Source organism: Pocillopora verrucosa, chromosome 2, assembly GCF_036669915.1.
Source record: "Pocillopora verrucosa isolate sample1 chromosome 2, ASM3666991v2, whole genome shotgun sequence".
In the NCBI taxonomy this organism is placed as follows: domain Eukaryota; kingdom Metazoa; phylum Cnidaria; class Anthozoa; order Scleractinia; family Pocilloporidae; genus Pocillopora; species Pocillopora verrucosa.
In genome coordinates, this window is record NC_089313.1 from 20,160,872 (window position 1) to 20,178,527 (window position 17,656).

Consider the following 17,656-nt stretch of genomic DNA (forward strand, 5'->3'; position numbering starts at 1 on the left):
CGATAACAACTGTGGATATCTTCCGTCGAAAGTATTGAACAAAACTCACAGCTGATCTACAACCCCCTTCTACTCCTGTTTGTCTTCAAAGGCATCAAAGTTTCCAAATTTTTAACTTTGTGTTGGGATAGGGAAAGTTGGAATGGGGAAGGGGGGGACTGGTGAGGTGAGATGATATCGAAAAAATCTCACTCCATACATCACGGCTTAACTGGCTAATCGAATTACACGAACCTGTCTTAAAACATTCGACTGACACAACTATTCTCCTGACTCTGATGATGACTTCCGCTCAGGCTGTCGAAACATCGGGCACTACTACCGACAACAGTGCCTTCTCAGAACAGTACACTCACCCGACGATCAGACTACACCATCACATACCTCACTCTCTCCAGCATCATCGTTTTAAAATATAATATACACGTTTTTCTAATTCTTTAGTACTCTTCCGATTCTTATTTCGAAATTCTCCTTTTTACCATCGTTCTAACTTACCTTGCAGATTTTGAAAAAGGCTAAAGTTCCTCTCGTGTCGCCGTGATATCTGTAAGAGGAGCTACAAGGACTACCGTTATTCAGGCTTCTGCGTCACAAAACGCATGCGCTGTGCAGGATACGCTAAAGGGGTGCTGACGCCTGCCAAGGAGATAGCGGAGGACCGCTGGTCTGTCTTAAACACAGGAAGTGGCATCTAATGGGCATCATCAGCTGGGGTGTTGGATGTGGACGAGTGGGACGTTATGGAGTGTACGGTGATGCTTTGAAGCTCAAGCACTGGGTGCAACAAGTGATACACGATTCGTAAAAATACAAGCCATCAGGGATCAGGTTTTCCTAGTTGCTCCAATAATTAACGTTTCCGTGGATGGTAATCGTCTGGTAATTTCAGTCCTATTGTGGATTAGCCATGACCTTGATTTGAGTCATATTCAATCGGTGGCCTTTGAGTGAAGTTTAATTTGAGATTTTAGGCATGTGTTGATTAAGAAAGTCTTGTCGTTTTAGTTCAAGTGGAAATTCTGCAAACGACTTGTAGGTTTGCTGATATGGATTTAATCGACCAAAGGGAAATAGATAAGCTAGCTGTTGCAGTTATTTTGAAGTGTTTTTTGGAGTATATAAATGATCCTGGACGTTAAAAATAGTTGCTAAAACGTGTTCCAGAATTAATCTACTATAAGTTTAGATATCACTGACAAAATTGTTCACACAGAAATCGTGTTGAACTCATCTTTAGGAAGAAACACCAAGTTATACCAAGCACAGCGACTTTCTACATGATTGAATTACTCAGTTTGTATATAGAACTCGTTTCATTTCTGACCTGTTCAGTTTTGTTTGATTTTTTTTTTACCCTGGATACATTTTCAACATAATCAATAATTTTGGGAGTTTTCTAATGATTTTGGTTTCTTCTCTTCCTCTGTTCTTGTTCAGCGGTTATTAAAGCATACCCCTCCATTGAGAAACGTTTCCAAATTCCCTTGGCCCGCTCATTTTTTAGAATCTTGGTGCACTTGTTCCTTGAAGTATATACTCCACTTGTTACATATAATCTTAAAATTTGCTTTCCATTTATGGCAAGTTCCCCACAGCTCAGTGGGTAGAGCGTTGTACCGCAAATGCGGTCCCAGTCAGGATGGAACTCCTGTTCCGGGGAACCTGCTGTTTCTTTTTTTTTTTTTCGATAAGATGTGGTCCTTTTTCCCATTTTATACCAAGCGTATAAATAGTCCGGAATGTATTTTATATTGGTCTTTTCACATTATGTCATTAGCATAGGTGCCAAGTATTGTTTACCCTTTTCCGACACTTTAAAGTAAGAAAAGCATACATCGGAACGCTGCCGGAATTATAACATAATTTAATAAAACAACAAGGCTTTTTGAGAAAATGTCATATTTTGCCCATATAGGTCATTTTTCCTTATACTATTGTGTGCAAGTTTCCTTGCAGTAAGTGCTCCACTTGTTACTAATAAGCTTAAAATTTCCCTGCAGCTCATTGGGTAGAGCATTGTAGCGCGACAGCGGTCCCAGTCAGGATGGAGATCCTGTTCCGGGTAGAGGCCGGTTTTTGTTTGTTTGTTTGTTTGCTTCTTTTTTTTTTAAATTTTTTTATTTTTAAGGATGATGGGGTCTTTTCCCATTTATACTACGCTTATAAAATAGTCTGGAGCGTCTTCGCATACTCGTCCATTAACTTTATTTTATTAGATTGGTCTTCCTTTCACTTATTGGAAAGTTTACCCTTTCCCTACACTATTTAATCGAGGACTTGCATCAGAATACTGCTGAATTGAATATTATAAATCAAACAACTGAGTTTTTGTAGTAATGTCCTTTCTTTGGTCAAGAACTGAGTTTTCCACACAATCTTTGTGCACTTGCTCCTCGCAGTAGGTGCTCCAGTCGTTACATTTATTCTTAAAATTTACTCTCCGTTCATGGCAGTTCCCCGCAGCTCAGTGGGTAGAGCATTGTACCGCGAAAGCGGTCCCAGTTAGGATGGAGATCCCGGAAGACTTGCCGTTTTTTTTTTTCATTTTTTGTTTAATTTTTTTTTAATTTTCTATTTCGATGATTCGTTTCTTTTCCCTTTTAATACCAAGCTTATAAATGATCTGGAGTGTCTTTGCATACCCATCTTTTAAACTTAATTTCATGAGAATTGGTTTCCTTCCACTTATTGGCAATTTTACCTTTTTCCTACGCTTTGATAGTGAACAAAACGTGCTGCGGAATACTGCTGAATTATGACATAGTTTAAAGCTTTTGAAATAATTTCATTTTTGGGTCAAATCACTTTGTTTTCCGCAGAATCGTAGTGCACTCGTTTCTAGAAGTATGTACTCTACCTGTTACATGTTATTTTAAAATTTACTCTCCATTCATGGCAAGTTCCCCGCAGCTCAGTGGGTAGAGCATTGTACCGCGAAAGCGGTCCCAGTCAGGATGGAGATCCTGTTCCGGGGAACTTGCCGTTTTTTTTAAAATTTTTTTTTCAATCATTTGTTACTTTTCCTTATTTTATACCAAGCTTACAAATAGGCTGGAGTGTCTTCGTATACTCCTCTTTTCTTATTTTATTAGACAAGGCTTCCTTCTACTTATCGGCAAGTTTACCCTTTTCTACACTATTAAAGTCATGACATGCATCAGAATGCCGCGGAATTTGAGCATTGTTAAATCAAACAACAAAGATTTTGGTGATGTTTTTCGTTCTGTAGGTAAGTGGACGTTTTGAGTCAAAGAACTTTTAGTTCAGGATGTTTTCACATTTGATTTTAGCAGTGTGTAGCCCACTTGTTACGTATGAAATTAGAATTTGTTTGTCGCGTGAAGCCTCGTTTTAAAATATGCTATGAATTGAAAACTGTATTTAAAAAACCGACAGATAAAGGGCCTTTGCAAAACTCTAACATTCTCTTAAAAAGCGTGCACAAAACATAAACGAACCACACCTAAAATTGTGACGTATTTCCTGTCTGTTGGAGGTACGTTTTTATCCATATTCATGAACAATTTTCATCTTGCACCTCATTACAAACTGTTGGCGGCCACGTTAAGATGTCAGGCGAAGCAGTTCCTCTCCGTTGTGTATCTTTCACAAAAGTTTCAAGAAAAGCATGGTTACTGCTCTGAACGTCAGAAATTAAGCGAAAGGTGAGTAACTAATTGCACATGTGACTTGTACGCTTAATTTAAGAGGAAACTAGTGGCAATGTACGAAGTTGAAGGACGCCATGTGTATTTGGGATTTCGTCAAGAGAGATTTTGACCTTGCCAAACTATCGGAAAGCAACAAGTAGACTTGGGCAAAAATACTTTCATAACAGAGTTTTCACTTCTATTTCGTTCATGACCTTTAGAGCCAAAACTACGTTAAATATATATTGTCAGTTCAATCACAACTTGACTTCAGAGTCCATAAATCGTTTAAATATTCTGGGATAGGACATCACACTTGTGCCATAAAACGTGGCGGGAATAATCAAGGACTTTCTTTCATCTTTCCATACGTTTTCTTCTCCAAGCCAATCTAGTGTTGAAAGTCGCATTTAAAATGGATATAACTCGTAGAAGTAATGTCATAATTTTAAGTTCGCTTGCCATGATGCTAAATATCTTTTTAATGTTTCATGCTCAGATATAACTCTCAGTGAAGACAGCAAGCTGAACAAGCCAAAGAAGTAGAATTTATAAGCGAGAAACAATGGATTGTCAAGTCAAGCAATGGGGGAACGTCGTAAAGATAAGAATATTGATTAACTAAATCGCTAAAATATCCGATAAGATGGTGGTTTGAATACCAAGAGAGCATGCAAAATACTGAGTTTACTGTCTAAAATACTGTCTAAACTGCTGATTCATTGAAGAAAACAAGATGTAAAACTTGTGATGGAAGAAATTCTGACAAAGTACAGAAGGAAATTATTGCGAAGTCAAATTGTTTTTGCCTATATTAGACATGAGGCTTTTCGCTAAAATTTTCGTGCATTTGTTGTCATGGTTCCCCCAAAAAATTGCAATTCAACTTCTCATATGTATAACCCACCATTTTAATCGGGTATAAGGCGACATGAGGTCCTCATAGCAAGTGGCACTGTAATCTAAGCTCTTAGTAATTGAGTACGATAGACTGACTTGATGGATCGTCGTTACAGTAATCTGCACTATGTCTTCCGCGGTAAGTTTGATCAATCTTAAGCGACCGAAAATTGGGACAACCAAATTTAACTCGCTAGTCTCTCAGTCTGCCAACAGTGCCACTTGATTTAGAAAATAGAATTAGTTAATATTTTCAATCTTAGTTCTCAAAAAGCAATTGTTGGCACACTTTGTTCTCTGTGAGATTTGGTACAGAAGGCGTTGTGGCAAACAAACCTTATGCGTAAAATTCATTTTCACTCTCACTTTTTTTAAAAACCTTATGTACCCTGATATGATAACTGAGGCTTTGAAAAGTGGCTGATATCTGCGTATTCTTTGTTAAAAGTACGAAAATTTGACATGAACACAACGTGAGAACACCATTACCAGTAATAATCGTTGAATAAAACTTGCACTGAGGGATAGAAATTTAAATTTAAATTTGAATTTTACATTATAAGATCTCATATGAGGTGCGTCTCGTGCAATTGACAGTCTCATTTACAAAAAGGAGAAAACTCGCTTTCTTTTTCGATTAATTTAGAATTTCCACTCTGAAAATTTGAACCATCATCAAGAGTTATTTTCCTCGCGTGCACGGAAAATTAATGTAACTCGGTAGTTTTCTATTTCTTTTGCGCTGCAAAAATTCATACAAGACCCAGCAGTTGAATTTTTGAGAACTATAATAATTATGTTAATTTAAGTTCCTAAACAGTGGAAGAAAAGAAGCGAGACATCTTGCTGAAGCAAAAAGAAAAAAGATTTCTAGGTTGGCAAGCAATGAGCATTGCCATTCAAATGGGTGAATTCTCTTCGAGATTGAAAAAATTATAGTATGTACGAAATTCTAAATGAGATTAACAGGATTTGGACGAATGTTGAAAGACATCTTCGAGATGCAAATATACAACATTCCAGTAATTGAATTTTCCTTAGGGAATTTTGATTGTAAATTCTCTCGTTTTAATCAAAAATTGTATTGTGCTTGCACGGATTGTCTTCCACCATCTTCCAAATTAAAGCAAAACTGACAACTACAGCTAAATTTAGATAGATGAGTTCTCGGAATTTTAACCCTCCAAAAAACATTCATAATACAGGCGGACGAATTGTATTGTCATTCTACCAAATTAAGGCTATAGAATTTTGACTAGAGACGATGTGTACCAAGAAAAAGGAAATTTGTAATCGCAACCAATGATACTGTCTACAGGGAATTTAAATTATTCGAACTCTTCCGGCATTTAAAAAATTCCAATGAACACGGCCGAACTGTCTTGACATTCTACCAATCTTGGAGCAGAGACATTCCGCCTCTTTACTTCCACTGTGTAGGTATAATCTTAAGGAACATGGCGAGTCACTGTTATTGAAAATCAAAGTTGAGATACACTTTGTTAATCCCAATCAGTCTGTTTGGTGGATTTTGATTATAAATAATGGAAGGAATTTTATTTTTGAATCAACTCCGGTTTTTTTTTGGTGTGTGTTTGGTCAAACTTTCTGGCTTGTCTTGTTACTTAAGAACTAGTATATTAGTCCCCGACTTTTTTCGCCAGTTTCTTCGTGGTGTAAAGATTGAGCAATATACAGAGTTTGCAATGAAAGTCTGGAGTTAGATTATTTTGTTTGTCAACTTTAATAAAAAGCTTTTTTAAAAGCCACAGCCAATTTGATGTAACATCGGGAAGACTAAAATCACTGAAAAAGAAATCAAACTCTGTATTTTGCACTTTGACGAAACTGGCCAAGAAAATTGCAAACAAGCTCGACTTCGTACAAAACAGTAAAAACAAGAAATCGCTACAATTAGACAGTATTTCATGTTCGATAACGTCAAATATGAATTTGGCAAACAATTTATCGATGTACGAAGTTCTGTTTGTTCACCTGGCGGGAAATTTTAAGGGAAGCCATTTTGAATTTTTGTCTAGAACGTTATCAGGGGAAACTCTGTGCAAATTGCTCCAAATTTTCCCGCCAAAAGTCTTAGTATATATTTGAACAAGTATTCCTTGACACCTTTTTGATTATTTAATGGCAATTCACTTGACTAATTAAAAAATTCATGTTATTTTCTTTCAAGAATGAAAATAAAGAAACAAAAAGTGAACATTGCAGTGTTTATTGACTTCTATTCAACAATGAAAAAAGACAAGACAAATAAATTAATTTTATTCACATCTCCAAAAAAAAAAAAAAACCGGCGCATGCGTATTTTGGGCGCCCGTATTTTTTCTAAGTTTTTTGGCGGGAAAATTGTATCATTTGAAACGGATGTAACTTGCAGAGCTTTAAAGTTTTCAATAGCAAATTGGTGCATGCGTAAATTAATTTTGAAAGGGATTTGGATAGCAAAAAGTATAGAAAATTCGATAAGAACTTGAGCTTCTCAATAAACGCTAACTCCATGAAAAGGGGAAACTTTGACTCGGCATTGTAATCTGATGACTGGTATAACTTGTAAATTTGCCTTTAAAAAATAAAAACGAAGGTGCACAGTAAACGCTTCAACTTGCTTTTGAATAAAATAAATGAAACACTTGAAATATGATATTTTCACGACTCACGAATTGTGTATTAAAATGAATCGTATGAACGATAGCAAACATACCTATTCCTCACAATAGTAGTTGGAAACATTCCTTCATGAATACGACTTAGAAGAACAATTTGCATTACTAATCTGACCTCAATACATGTTGACAATTTCCTTCTTCTATCCAAAAATTTATCCTCTAATTTCTCAATTATTTCGAAAATTTCCCTAGATTTTGTTTTACAAAGGCAGATAATCCACATCACCTTTCGTAAGCTCGTGTTTAAGAAATTCGATATTCATACAGAGAATCTTTCTTAATTGTTATCGGGTCGGTTTGTCTTCGTAATTTCTGATGATCATGATGCTTAAACGATATGGAAAAAGTCTTCATTAAGGTTGATTTTGAAGCATATTTCATTTGAAAAATCAAATCTTGCCAGTATATGGCAACAATTAAAACAAACTCCTGCTGGTAAGGTTGACAATTTTCATGAAAACGAATCGAACTGGCACGGTTTGGCACTCATCAAAATTTTCATTTCAAATTATCTCAAAAATTGGTTTGTAACTAGACACAATAATTGCGTTTAAAAGTGCACCTTCGTGGCCTATTACTGTGTATCTCAAAACCGACCTTATTAAGGATTCTATCTTTAAAACATGTACGCTTGATTTAAATCCGATCACATGTCCATTTTCCATTTTGATTCAATCCAGTTCCTCGTCCATTTGCAAGTTTGATGTCCATTTGCAAGTTTGATTTCCATCCACTTATGCAGTCATCCAGCGGCTTGATTTCAGTCCAGTCACTTGTCCCTTTGCCGGATATCAATCAAAGTGATAATCGAGGGAACCTTGCGCGGAATTCTAGCAGGGAAGAACATAAACAAGAAAAAAAGCTGATCATAACCATTGTCGTTGTGACAGCAACAAAAGAATTCAGGGTTAAAATTCCCAATTTCAGAGAATGAAGAAGAAGTTTACACCGTATAGTTTTACATGGACATCCAATGTATGAAATAGATATGTCCTTGGTTGAGACTGTTTACGTTCGCTGAAACGATATTTCATTTGAACAAATCATCCTAAATTCTGCAGAAACGCGTTATCTATCTTCAATACTCAGCGAGGAAGACAGGACGTCCATTCCAATGTAATGAAACCCCCCCTCCTCGTGTAGACTAAGAATGCTAATGAAGAAATGTGAGGGGATCAGTTGAAATTTGTTCGGAAAACTGAATCAAACTTGGTCAAGTTTGAGCTTAAAAGGAGGAGTAGTCAAAATGAGGTCATATAGTCGAAATTAGTTGCACAAACCCCAGTTTTTTAGTACATTAGCCACAATAGGTTATACAACTCTGTGAGGACACCGGTCAAATTACAGATCAAACGCACAAGGTATTAATCGTTACTGATTTTCTGAGCAGATTTCACGAGACAACAAAAATTGCTTTCAGTTAGTGACATATTGCAATCAGTCGTTGTTCCTCTGTTTGAAATTGCTACGTAGAAAACTTCCCAAAGTATACTAGGAAACAGAGGACTATAACTCTCAATATCTTAAAATCATTTGGAAACAAAATTCTCAGTGGAATCAAGGAGAGGATTGATGAAAACAAAACATTTAGAAATATTTCATATCTCTGCTTTTGGATTTTCTCTAAGAGCAAAATCTACCTACATTATCGCTGTTTTCACCGCATCAGCAAGAGGCCTGTGACGGAACTACAGACCTAAAGGCCTACTTTTAAAATCATCGAAGATTTCCACCCACCGATTTCACAAGCTTTTTTTAATTTCCATATTCCTTGTCTCTTTTCCTCGTTTACATTGGGAATTTGGCGAAAGAAACACGGTAAGATTAGTTTAAATTTACATGCAAAACAATTATCAAGCTCTCTGTATCACAATAAATACTTTCAGTTACCTTAAAATGCAAAGAATCATTAGTCCGCCATGTTGGTTGCCATCTTGCGCGGTATCATTTTGCACTTTCGCTAAAGAATATGCGACCTTTTGGCGATGTTACCTTTGGAAGGTTCTCGCGTGGCCATCGTGGAAGCCTTGGTGTCTTCAACAAAATTTTCATTAATCCTGAAGCTTGTAAACCAAGTTAGGAGACCTAAACGGCCACAGAACTTTCCGCACCCGAGTAACACCACAGTAGAATGTGCAGGTGGGAGAAAATCCTGAATAATAACAAGGACAAATTTGCAATTCAGATCGGTTAACCGTTTTACCCTTGAGCTCGCGAGATCGTGAAAGAATCAGTATTGAATAATTAATTCTCTACAAAAAAACGAGGCAATTTTCTATGCGTTTACTCTTTTGACAGATTTCAAAACCAACGTTATCTTAAACATAAAAGAAGAGCGCTGTTTCAACGGCAGCTCGAACGAACCTCAGAAATCGTGCTATGGGCGTGTCTAATGAAAAGGGTTTGTCATTCTGGCTTAATCTAAACAACTGCGTACCTACCCCTCCCCTAACCCAACATTAACCATAACTTGTTATCGAGTAAGGGAAGGGGTAAGTCGGCAGTTTCTCAAATACTACCATTGTTCCTCCACTCGTCACTCTTCTGAGGAAGCACATGGAATTTTCGACTTAATTTTACCCTTGTACGCTTCTTGAGAATTACAAAGCTTCGAAAAATTGTCAAGGCACCTTCCAGTTTAATGCTAATTTTGCAACTTGTAAACTTAATTCATTAATTCCCCCAACACGCACGACCTCATCAATTTAAATTGATGCAAAGTTTGAAGTGGAATGGGTTTTATAATATGTCAACATAGTTTTTTGTCGATTGAGTTTTCCTTTAGGCAGAAAGCTCGTTTGAAAAAGCACCTTCAGTATAAAAGAAAAAGATAGAGTAGAAATTATTGTCAAGAACTTATAACAAGGAAAATGAGAAGGTTCAATGGGAGTCTTGGAAGCCAGTTAGATGCCCAAGCAACAAAGCCAAGAGAATATCTGACAATACTGTAAAACAATAACATTTAATCATAAAACGGCAGACTAATTTAGCCATCTTTGGTAAATTCTTATTTCACGTTCTCTTTAATACAGTCTCAGTATTGATTTGATCATTACATTTTCATTTGACTGTATTTCTATAATTTCCATGTTGCCACATGAAAAGAAAGATTTATCTTTTATCTCATGAAAGAGTTTCAAAATGACTCAGATTTGAAATCGTGCACCCAGACAAAAAAGTATTAACCTTAGATCCCTGGTCCCAGATGAAGATGGGCCCCTTAATATTGTCAACAGGCCTCTGAATACCTCAAAGAATCAAATGGCTAGGTGTTTATCAATAATAATTGGATGATTTCTTTAGCTTTTCTTGCATTCTCCTTCAAATTTTTTATTTTCAATCACTAACAATTATTTGTTACCTTAAAGAAAGAGTTAAAAATTCTGATTTTGAAAAATTTGACCCTTGAAGGTTTATAAGGACATGCTTTTGAAAGTCAACATCTATACCAGTGTTTTCTTGAAATTTAAAATCCTGTCTATATCACGGTCACCTATAGCTTCAAGATTCAAAAAGCATATTTTGTACTAAAATTAGATAAATTATGACCTTAGAATGATGTTCTTAAGATTTAATTGCTTTGAATTCGTGTGTAGTGGAAAATTGAAAGAGGGTCATTTTGCTTTGTTTTTGGGAGAGACTCTAAACTCTTACAGAGCCTTTCTTTCCCTGTGGTTATCGATCGCTATCAGAAAACTATAGGTGGAGGGAAACTTGCACAATTTCAGAATCCCAAACTGCAGAAGTATTAATAATTATGCTGTGCTGTGGAAACTAGGATAAGCTCTGGTAACAATAACTCATGATATTTAATAATTATGGTACAGATGGCCTAGGTGTTGTTAAATGTTATACTACAATTGTAAGAGGCTAGACTGGCCGCAAATGTTTGTTAGGATATCTAGGTTTGGTGTGACAAAAAATGTTCAAAGTAGTTTGCGAAACAGTTAGAATTTACCTGCTGTCATAGTTTCAACCATCAAATCTAGCACATTCTTTTCAGCCTCATCATACTCTGGCCACTCTTATCCCAGATCTAAAATTCTCCTCTGACCATGATGAACTGTCCAAAGGCTTGTCCATAGCTATTCACAGGTCACCTACCATAGCTTGTCTACAGATCATATACCATAGCTTATCCACAGGCCACCTTCCTGAGTTTGTCCACATCCACCTACCAAGGCTTGCATGATACAATGGTTTACTGCTGTACTAACCAATGCAGTCTACAATATGAGAACACAAGAAAAGTTTGTAATTGTCTGACTATCAGCTTTACATCTTGACAGTTATCATGCTAAAAGAGCAAGTCTAACTCTTACCATACTGATATCAAAGCATACAGTTTTCAACTAGTCTACATCTATACCAAAAAAACGTTTTGGATCATTTGTGCAGAATGTGGCTGTGCATAGTATCAGTTAATTATTTCAAAACTCCATGATATCCTTCAAGCTAAATCTTAGTGATGGCCAATCCAGCTGGAAGACATCATTCCCCTATGTTAAACTTGGAGACTGGAAACTGCAATTTACTGTGATTTTTATTCTTCCAGTTATTCTTAGACACATTTTCCTTGTGAGATAATTCAATGGAAAAACTGTCACTATGTTAGAGTCACACAACAGTCTACCAAACAGGACCCACATCAAAAAATGTTCACCTCTCAATCATCAAAACTATGTCTCTAACAATCAAGTTTACATCTAATCTGGTTTCTGATCATTGGACAATGTTCAATAACAGTGAATATTATTTAGTAAGTAACAGTGAGAGATGTGTTTTAACAGTGAATGACGTCTTGAGACAATGAGTTACCTCTGCAGTCAGCGAAAGTTTACATGGCAGTGAGTATCCTGTACCAGTGTGTAAAGTTTAGATTCAGTGAATGATGTTTGTGACCAAGTGACCCTTAGTATTGTAGTCTGAATACCTTTTAAGAGTAAATGATTCCTGGTACATGTAAGAGTCTAAATTTAACTCTGGTAGCAATTGATTATGTCTAGTGATAATACGCAATGTTACTAACAGTCACTAATGTCTTTCAATTTGATAGTGGGTGATAGTTAATAATGGGTGATTCAGAATTATTTGAAACACCTAATAATTTTAAGGAATATATATGGAAATGTTCGAGATTGTTGGGAAGTCTTTGAAACACTTTGGTTACCCATACTATCTATTACTATTGGCCTATACTATTACTATCGACCTATTTTTGTAAATTCAAGTCATAATTATATGAAAATGATACATCTCCGCTATTGTTTATTTTGGTCATTTAACTGTATGTATGATGAATGCACAGAAATCTTGCTTAGTTGGTAGGCATATGAATGTGTTTTTCTCCAGCTCAAAATTTAAGTGAATATTAATCTCTATTAATATGAATCTAGACATTTATAACTGAGAGGCCTGGACTGGGTACAGGCAGGGTGCAAATTTGTATTTTCCCTTTTCTTTAAGATTGAGCAATTTCGTTCAGCATATAAGTGATAAGACTTGGGTAGAGCCAATGGCTATTCACCATGCTAACGCATTTTAGTTGTGAAATTACTTAGTATTACTGCTTAGGTATCAATGCACTTGTTATTAGTAATCTAGCAAGCAAGCAAGCAACAAGTTTATTTCTAGCTTTAAGAAAGTTTTAGTTTCCCTCCCACCCACATCATCAACGCTTTTGATTGTATCTTAATCTCATTCGTGTTTGTAATTTATTCTTAATTACTGGACTGTTGGTTCAGTTTATTCGTCAAATATCTTTTATGTAATAGTCAAGTGTGTTATTTACGTAGGATATATACATTTAATAAACTGTCTGGTCCCAAAACAAGCCTCTGTCTGTTGTGGTGTTAAGTTTCATTTACATTTTAGAATCATGAAGAAAGGGAAGCTTTACTAGGGTGAATGTGCGCATACGCTTTAATTGTAAAAGCTGATGTTCTCCTTCCATCGACATACTTTAAGTATATAACAGTGAATTAGGTAGAAGTTCAGACTGCTTAAAAAAGTAAGAATATCTTCATGACAACCAGTTTAAAAGGTACCTTACCTTTAGCATGTTGCATCAGTTTGGCTCTTCATTTTCTGTCTTTGCAGGCGCTGTGAGCACTTTTGTTGCAAATAAACATCACAAGGCGAGAGAAAGCATCTTGGGAAGGCAATTCAGATCAAATATCCCACTTTTGTTCGGTAACTGGTGGCAAAGTACGTAATCTTCGCTAAAAGCTATTCGTCTTTTCCGCCATGTTGCATTGTTTCTCGTTCCCAATTTCTCACGGTCTTCTCGCATTGAAAAACAAGTCACGCGTGGGCGTCACGCGTGAGTTTCTATCGTTCGCGGGAAAACGCGGGAGATCTCGCCGGTACCTCGCACATCGAGTTTTTTGTTAGATAAGGGTGATATTCAGGTTTATCCATCCTATCAGAGAGCAGAATTTCTTAAGAGACAAGCCATAGTGGCGGCGCTCTCAAGCGCGGAGTGTTTTATCATAACTGGCTGAAACAAAGATCTGTTTCATCTCACTAAAAGCAAATGGACAAATCATGAGCATTTTTGGTCTCAGCTTGAGTTTTAAACTAATTGAATTGCTTACAAATTGATGTAAAAAAAAAAAGATACCAATGATACGGAAAAATGCAAACAAATTATTACATGTATAGTGAAGGAACCATGGGTGGCATATTTATGGGCTTTTTTCGATTCAAAATTCTCCAAATGATTTAAAATACCTTTCCCCAAAGGACTATTTTCAAAGGCTCATTTCCCGCAATCGAGAACGTCTTTCAAGAGAGGGGAGTAAAAACCGCACGTAGTCTTCAGTTGGCGAACACGGACCCTGTTCCAGACTGTCTCGGGCCTCATCCACGCTACTGCGTTTTCGTTCGTAAACGTATACAATTTGGTGCGTTTTTGCCTACCACGGCCGCACGAAAACGATCGAAAACTTGAATAAAAACGGAGATCTCTGGAGAGAAGCGCCTTTTTGAAACGCTCCGTTTCTTGTGTGGACAAGTGAAAACGGAGGATTTTGAAAACGATGATGGAAACTGCTTCAATCACTATCGCTTTTATCTGCGCCTTCGGACCTTTTAGTGCAAACAATAGACGAAATTAAGACTCTTCCAAATGTATGCGCTACTGAAATGAAAAAAATGAAGGTGTGGATTAAGAGGGAAACTAAAAAGCTAGTGTGGGTGAAAATGTTTTCCTTCGTTGCGTCTCAGACGAAAACAGACACTAATAAAACCCTTTAGTGTGGTCGCTCGGGGCCTTAGTGAAGAAGAGACGAAGAGTAAGTTAAGACCGTACAGAATAACTCAGCCTTGTCCTCTTCACGTGACCATAAGTAGGTTTTATAGTCAAGGTAGCCAATCAGTAATGCATAACAGAGGGAGGGCAAAGGTCTTTAGAACTAATTGTTTAACGGCCTAATTTATTTGCATATTTTAAAACTGGACCGTTGTACAAAATAATATTTCGAGATAACCATCGCAAAAATTCGACACTTAAGAAGAGCTGCTTACGAAGATAATGTTGCTGCGTAAACAAATGAAGATCACAAATTCTATATGCCGCATTTTCTCTACAAGGAGAGAACATCTACGGAAATGTTCTTAAAGAGAACAAGTTACTTCTAATAAACAATGATGATTGTTTTTTTTGCTTCTTATAAGAAAACAAAGAGCACAAAAAGTTTCTGCGTCATTTTCTAAATATATAAATTGCAAATCTATAACATTCTACAACATTCTAAAAACCTACTGGCTATATCGACGCAGAACCGTGAACCATTTGTTTAGAATATTCTGGACACGTTCCTGCAGCAATATCCACATAAAAGGGCAATTAAAATTTCTTAACTGAGTTATCTACAAACAGTTTTCTGATTGCAATATACATATGGAAATGTTTCGAGCCCTTCAATTGGGTCACTTTTCAGCAAGCTCTCTCTCAGAGCGATTTTGCAAAAAAAATCAGGTGCAATCTAAAAATCCTCGCTGATTTACTTATAACAGGCTTTCTGAACCTTTTTCGTCGATTGGCGACTGACTAAGTAAAGAAATACTCTGGAAAAGTACTTTTGTTATAAATTTGGGAATTTTTCGTGCTCTTGAAACCCTTACGTAACCATTTGCTTCCATGCAAAATGAGACATTTCGATAAATTTTAGGATACAACTTAACGATGATTTCTATATTTTAAATGCCGATAACTCCAATAGCGTAAGCATTTCTGCCTTGTGGTAACTCGATATACTTCTCCCATCTGTTGAGTTCAAAATCAAAGGCATATGCGGTATTTTCACCACCATCAGCGCCAAATGCCACGAGCATGTTTTGCACAATTTTAGCCCGGCACAAAGAATATCCTACGGGTAACGGAGGGAAGTTTAGCCATACATGTCCCTCCAAATCAAACGCCTCAACTTCTAGCACATCGGATCCGCTCTTGTCGCAGCCACCAACCACAAAAGCTTTCTTTTCCATGCTACAGCAGCACAGCCGTAGCGCTTTCGCTTCATTGGCGGTAGCTTTGTCCATTTTCCTTTCTCTCCGTCGAAAATTTCAGCTGAATTCTTAGCGCTGTTGAAGTAGAAGCCTGATCCACCTCCAACCACAAGCAGCTTCCGGTCGATGATTCCGCCACCAAAGTTGCAGCGGGGTTCCAGCATCTCTGGAAGTGTGAACCACTCTCTCTTCTTGACGTTGTAGAGCTCGACACTGCTTAGGACAGTACCTTGGTCGCAGCCTCCAGCTACGAGAATCCCGTGCTCTGTTCCTGTCGCATAACAACCCCATCGTCTTTTTCTCATTGGTTTAAGGATGCACCATTCCTTAGTAACCCAGTCGTACATCTGAACCGTGTTAAGGGCCTTCCATCCACCAAAACCGCCCGCAACCACAAGAGCAGGAATAGCTGTTACTTCCGTAGCATAACAAGCCGTTGTCTTCACCGGCAAAGGCGCAATTTCCCGCCATGTTCTTTCGGCACAATTGAAGACTCCAACAGCCGAAGAGGGCTCGCTTTCGTTGCCCTCGGTTGCTCCTCCGATGACGAATATATTTTCGCGCAATTCGATTATGTCATACTCTCGATCAAAGTCGGTTTCTTTCCCGGATCTGGTCTCTTCTCTTTCGGAAATGTCAACTTTAACTGCGGTGTCGTGGAGAAATTTCGTTTGGAATTTTTCCTTCAGTTCGCTCGGAAAAGCTAATACAGATTCAAGCTTCTCTCGCAGTTTTTCTCGCGCCTTGTCGAAGTTGAATTCATCGTGTTTATCCTTCAGTTTCTTTTTGTCAAACGAATCAGTCTCGACGACGATCTGGGGTTCTTTAGTTTTAGACCAGATGGCGTCAGGTTTTGTCGTTGGAGCATCTTTCTTGAATGGGAATCCTTCTTCTTGCTTCTCATTAATATCTCCCTTTGGCAGAGATCGAAGCCATACTGAAGCGTCTCGCAATACATCAACTGCACGCTCCATGTTTACACATAACTTGCACTCACGTGTTTTTTTTCCGCTCAAACTCAGAGTTTTGTACTCGAGACAAAAACAATTTACTCTCAGACTCCAAATGAACCTGAACTCTGAACACACTGCGCAAAATTATCGATCTCTCGGGCTGCCCTTGATCGCCGGCTTCATCTACTTCAAACAAGTGAAATCACCCATAGGACGTGAATGTAAATTCTAGAAGGTTTCGTTCTCCTTCAGGTGTCAAGCACAAAGAAGCGATTTTCGTCTTAGGGTATTAATTGCATTGAAGCCTAGTTAAACGTCGCGAACTGGTAAACACAACCGAGCGGTATGGAAAATTACTGCTGCCTGAGTAAAACGGATGTTTCAGTTTTTGAGTTGCTAAGTGATCTTTTACTTGTTAAACCTCGCAGCGTATTTGCATATCGAAAGACGCGTCTGTTCTTAAAATATCGGGGTGAAAATCATAACGCCGCCAATATTACGAATGAAACTGTCATCATTTCATTGAGATAAACTGAAACGAAGGTCAAGCGAGACTGCACTTCGTTTAGATAAAATTTTCGTGGCAACCAAAAAGTAACGATCCCTTTGAGTTAAAATTAATATTAATTACATCTGCATAATTTGCTCCACCGGAGAAGTCATAAAATCAAGTTCACACTAATCAAAATGCATTTTCTCCTATCAATCTCGATGCAGATAGAGGAAAACTAGAAAGCACCTGTTCGCTTGTTAGTAGTGAAACAGTTCTTTATTTTTTCCCAGGACAGGAAATAAATTTGACGGCATTATTTTCCAAGCGAAATAGATTAATTAGAATGACAATATCCCTTGGCCCATGAATGCGAACGTTCATACATATTCAAGCTGCCAATTTCTAAAATTTTTGACACTTGTCACAATTGTTTTTTTTTTAATCAATGCTCCAACTTTTTCT

The 17,656-nt window shown here is 37.3% G+C and overlaps 1 protein-coding gene and 1 long non-coding RNA gene across 2 annotated transcripts; both read right to left on the bottom strand.

The window, feature by feature from the left end:
• Window positions 1-6,803: 6,803 nt before the first annotated feature.
• LOC131788804 (uncharacterized) lies at window positions 6,804-13,485 on the bottom strand. The gene is made up of 4 exons (XR_009340549.2): window positions 13,290-13,485; window positions 11,196-11,463; window positions 9,128-9,389; window positions 6,804-8,067 (listed from the first exon to the last, which is right to left on the bottom strand). It is a non-coding gene; the product is annotated as an uncharacterized lncRNA (long non-coding RNA).
• Window positions 13,486-14,645: 1,160 nt separating this feature from the next.
• Window positions 14,646-17,086, bottom strand: LOC131790270 (kelch-like protein 5). The gene is given in 2 exon segments (XM_059107460.2): window positions 14,646-15,711; window positions 15,714-17,086. Coding segments are annotated over 2 exon segments (1,281 nt in total). The 5' UTR covers window positions 16,723-17,086; the 3' UTR covers window positions 14,646-15,439.
• Between the last annotated feature and the right edge of the window lie 570 nt (window positions 17,087-17,656).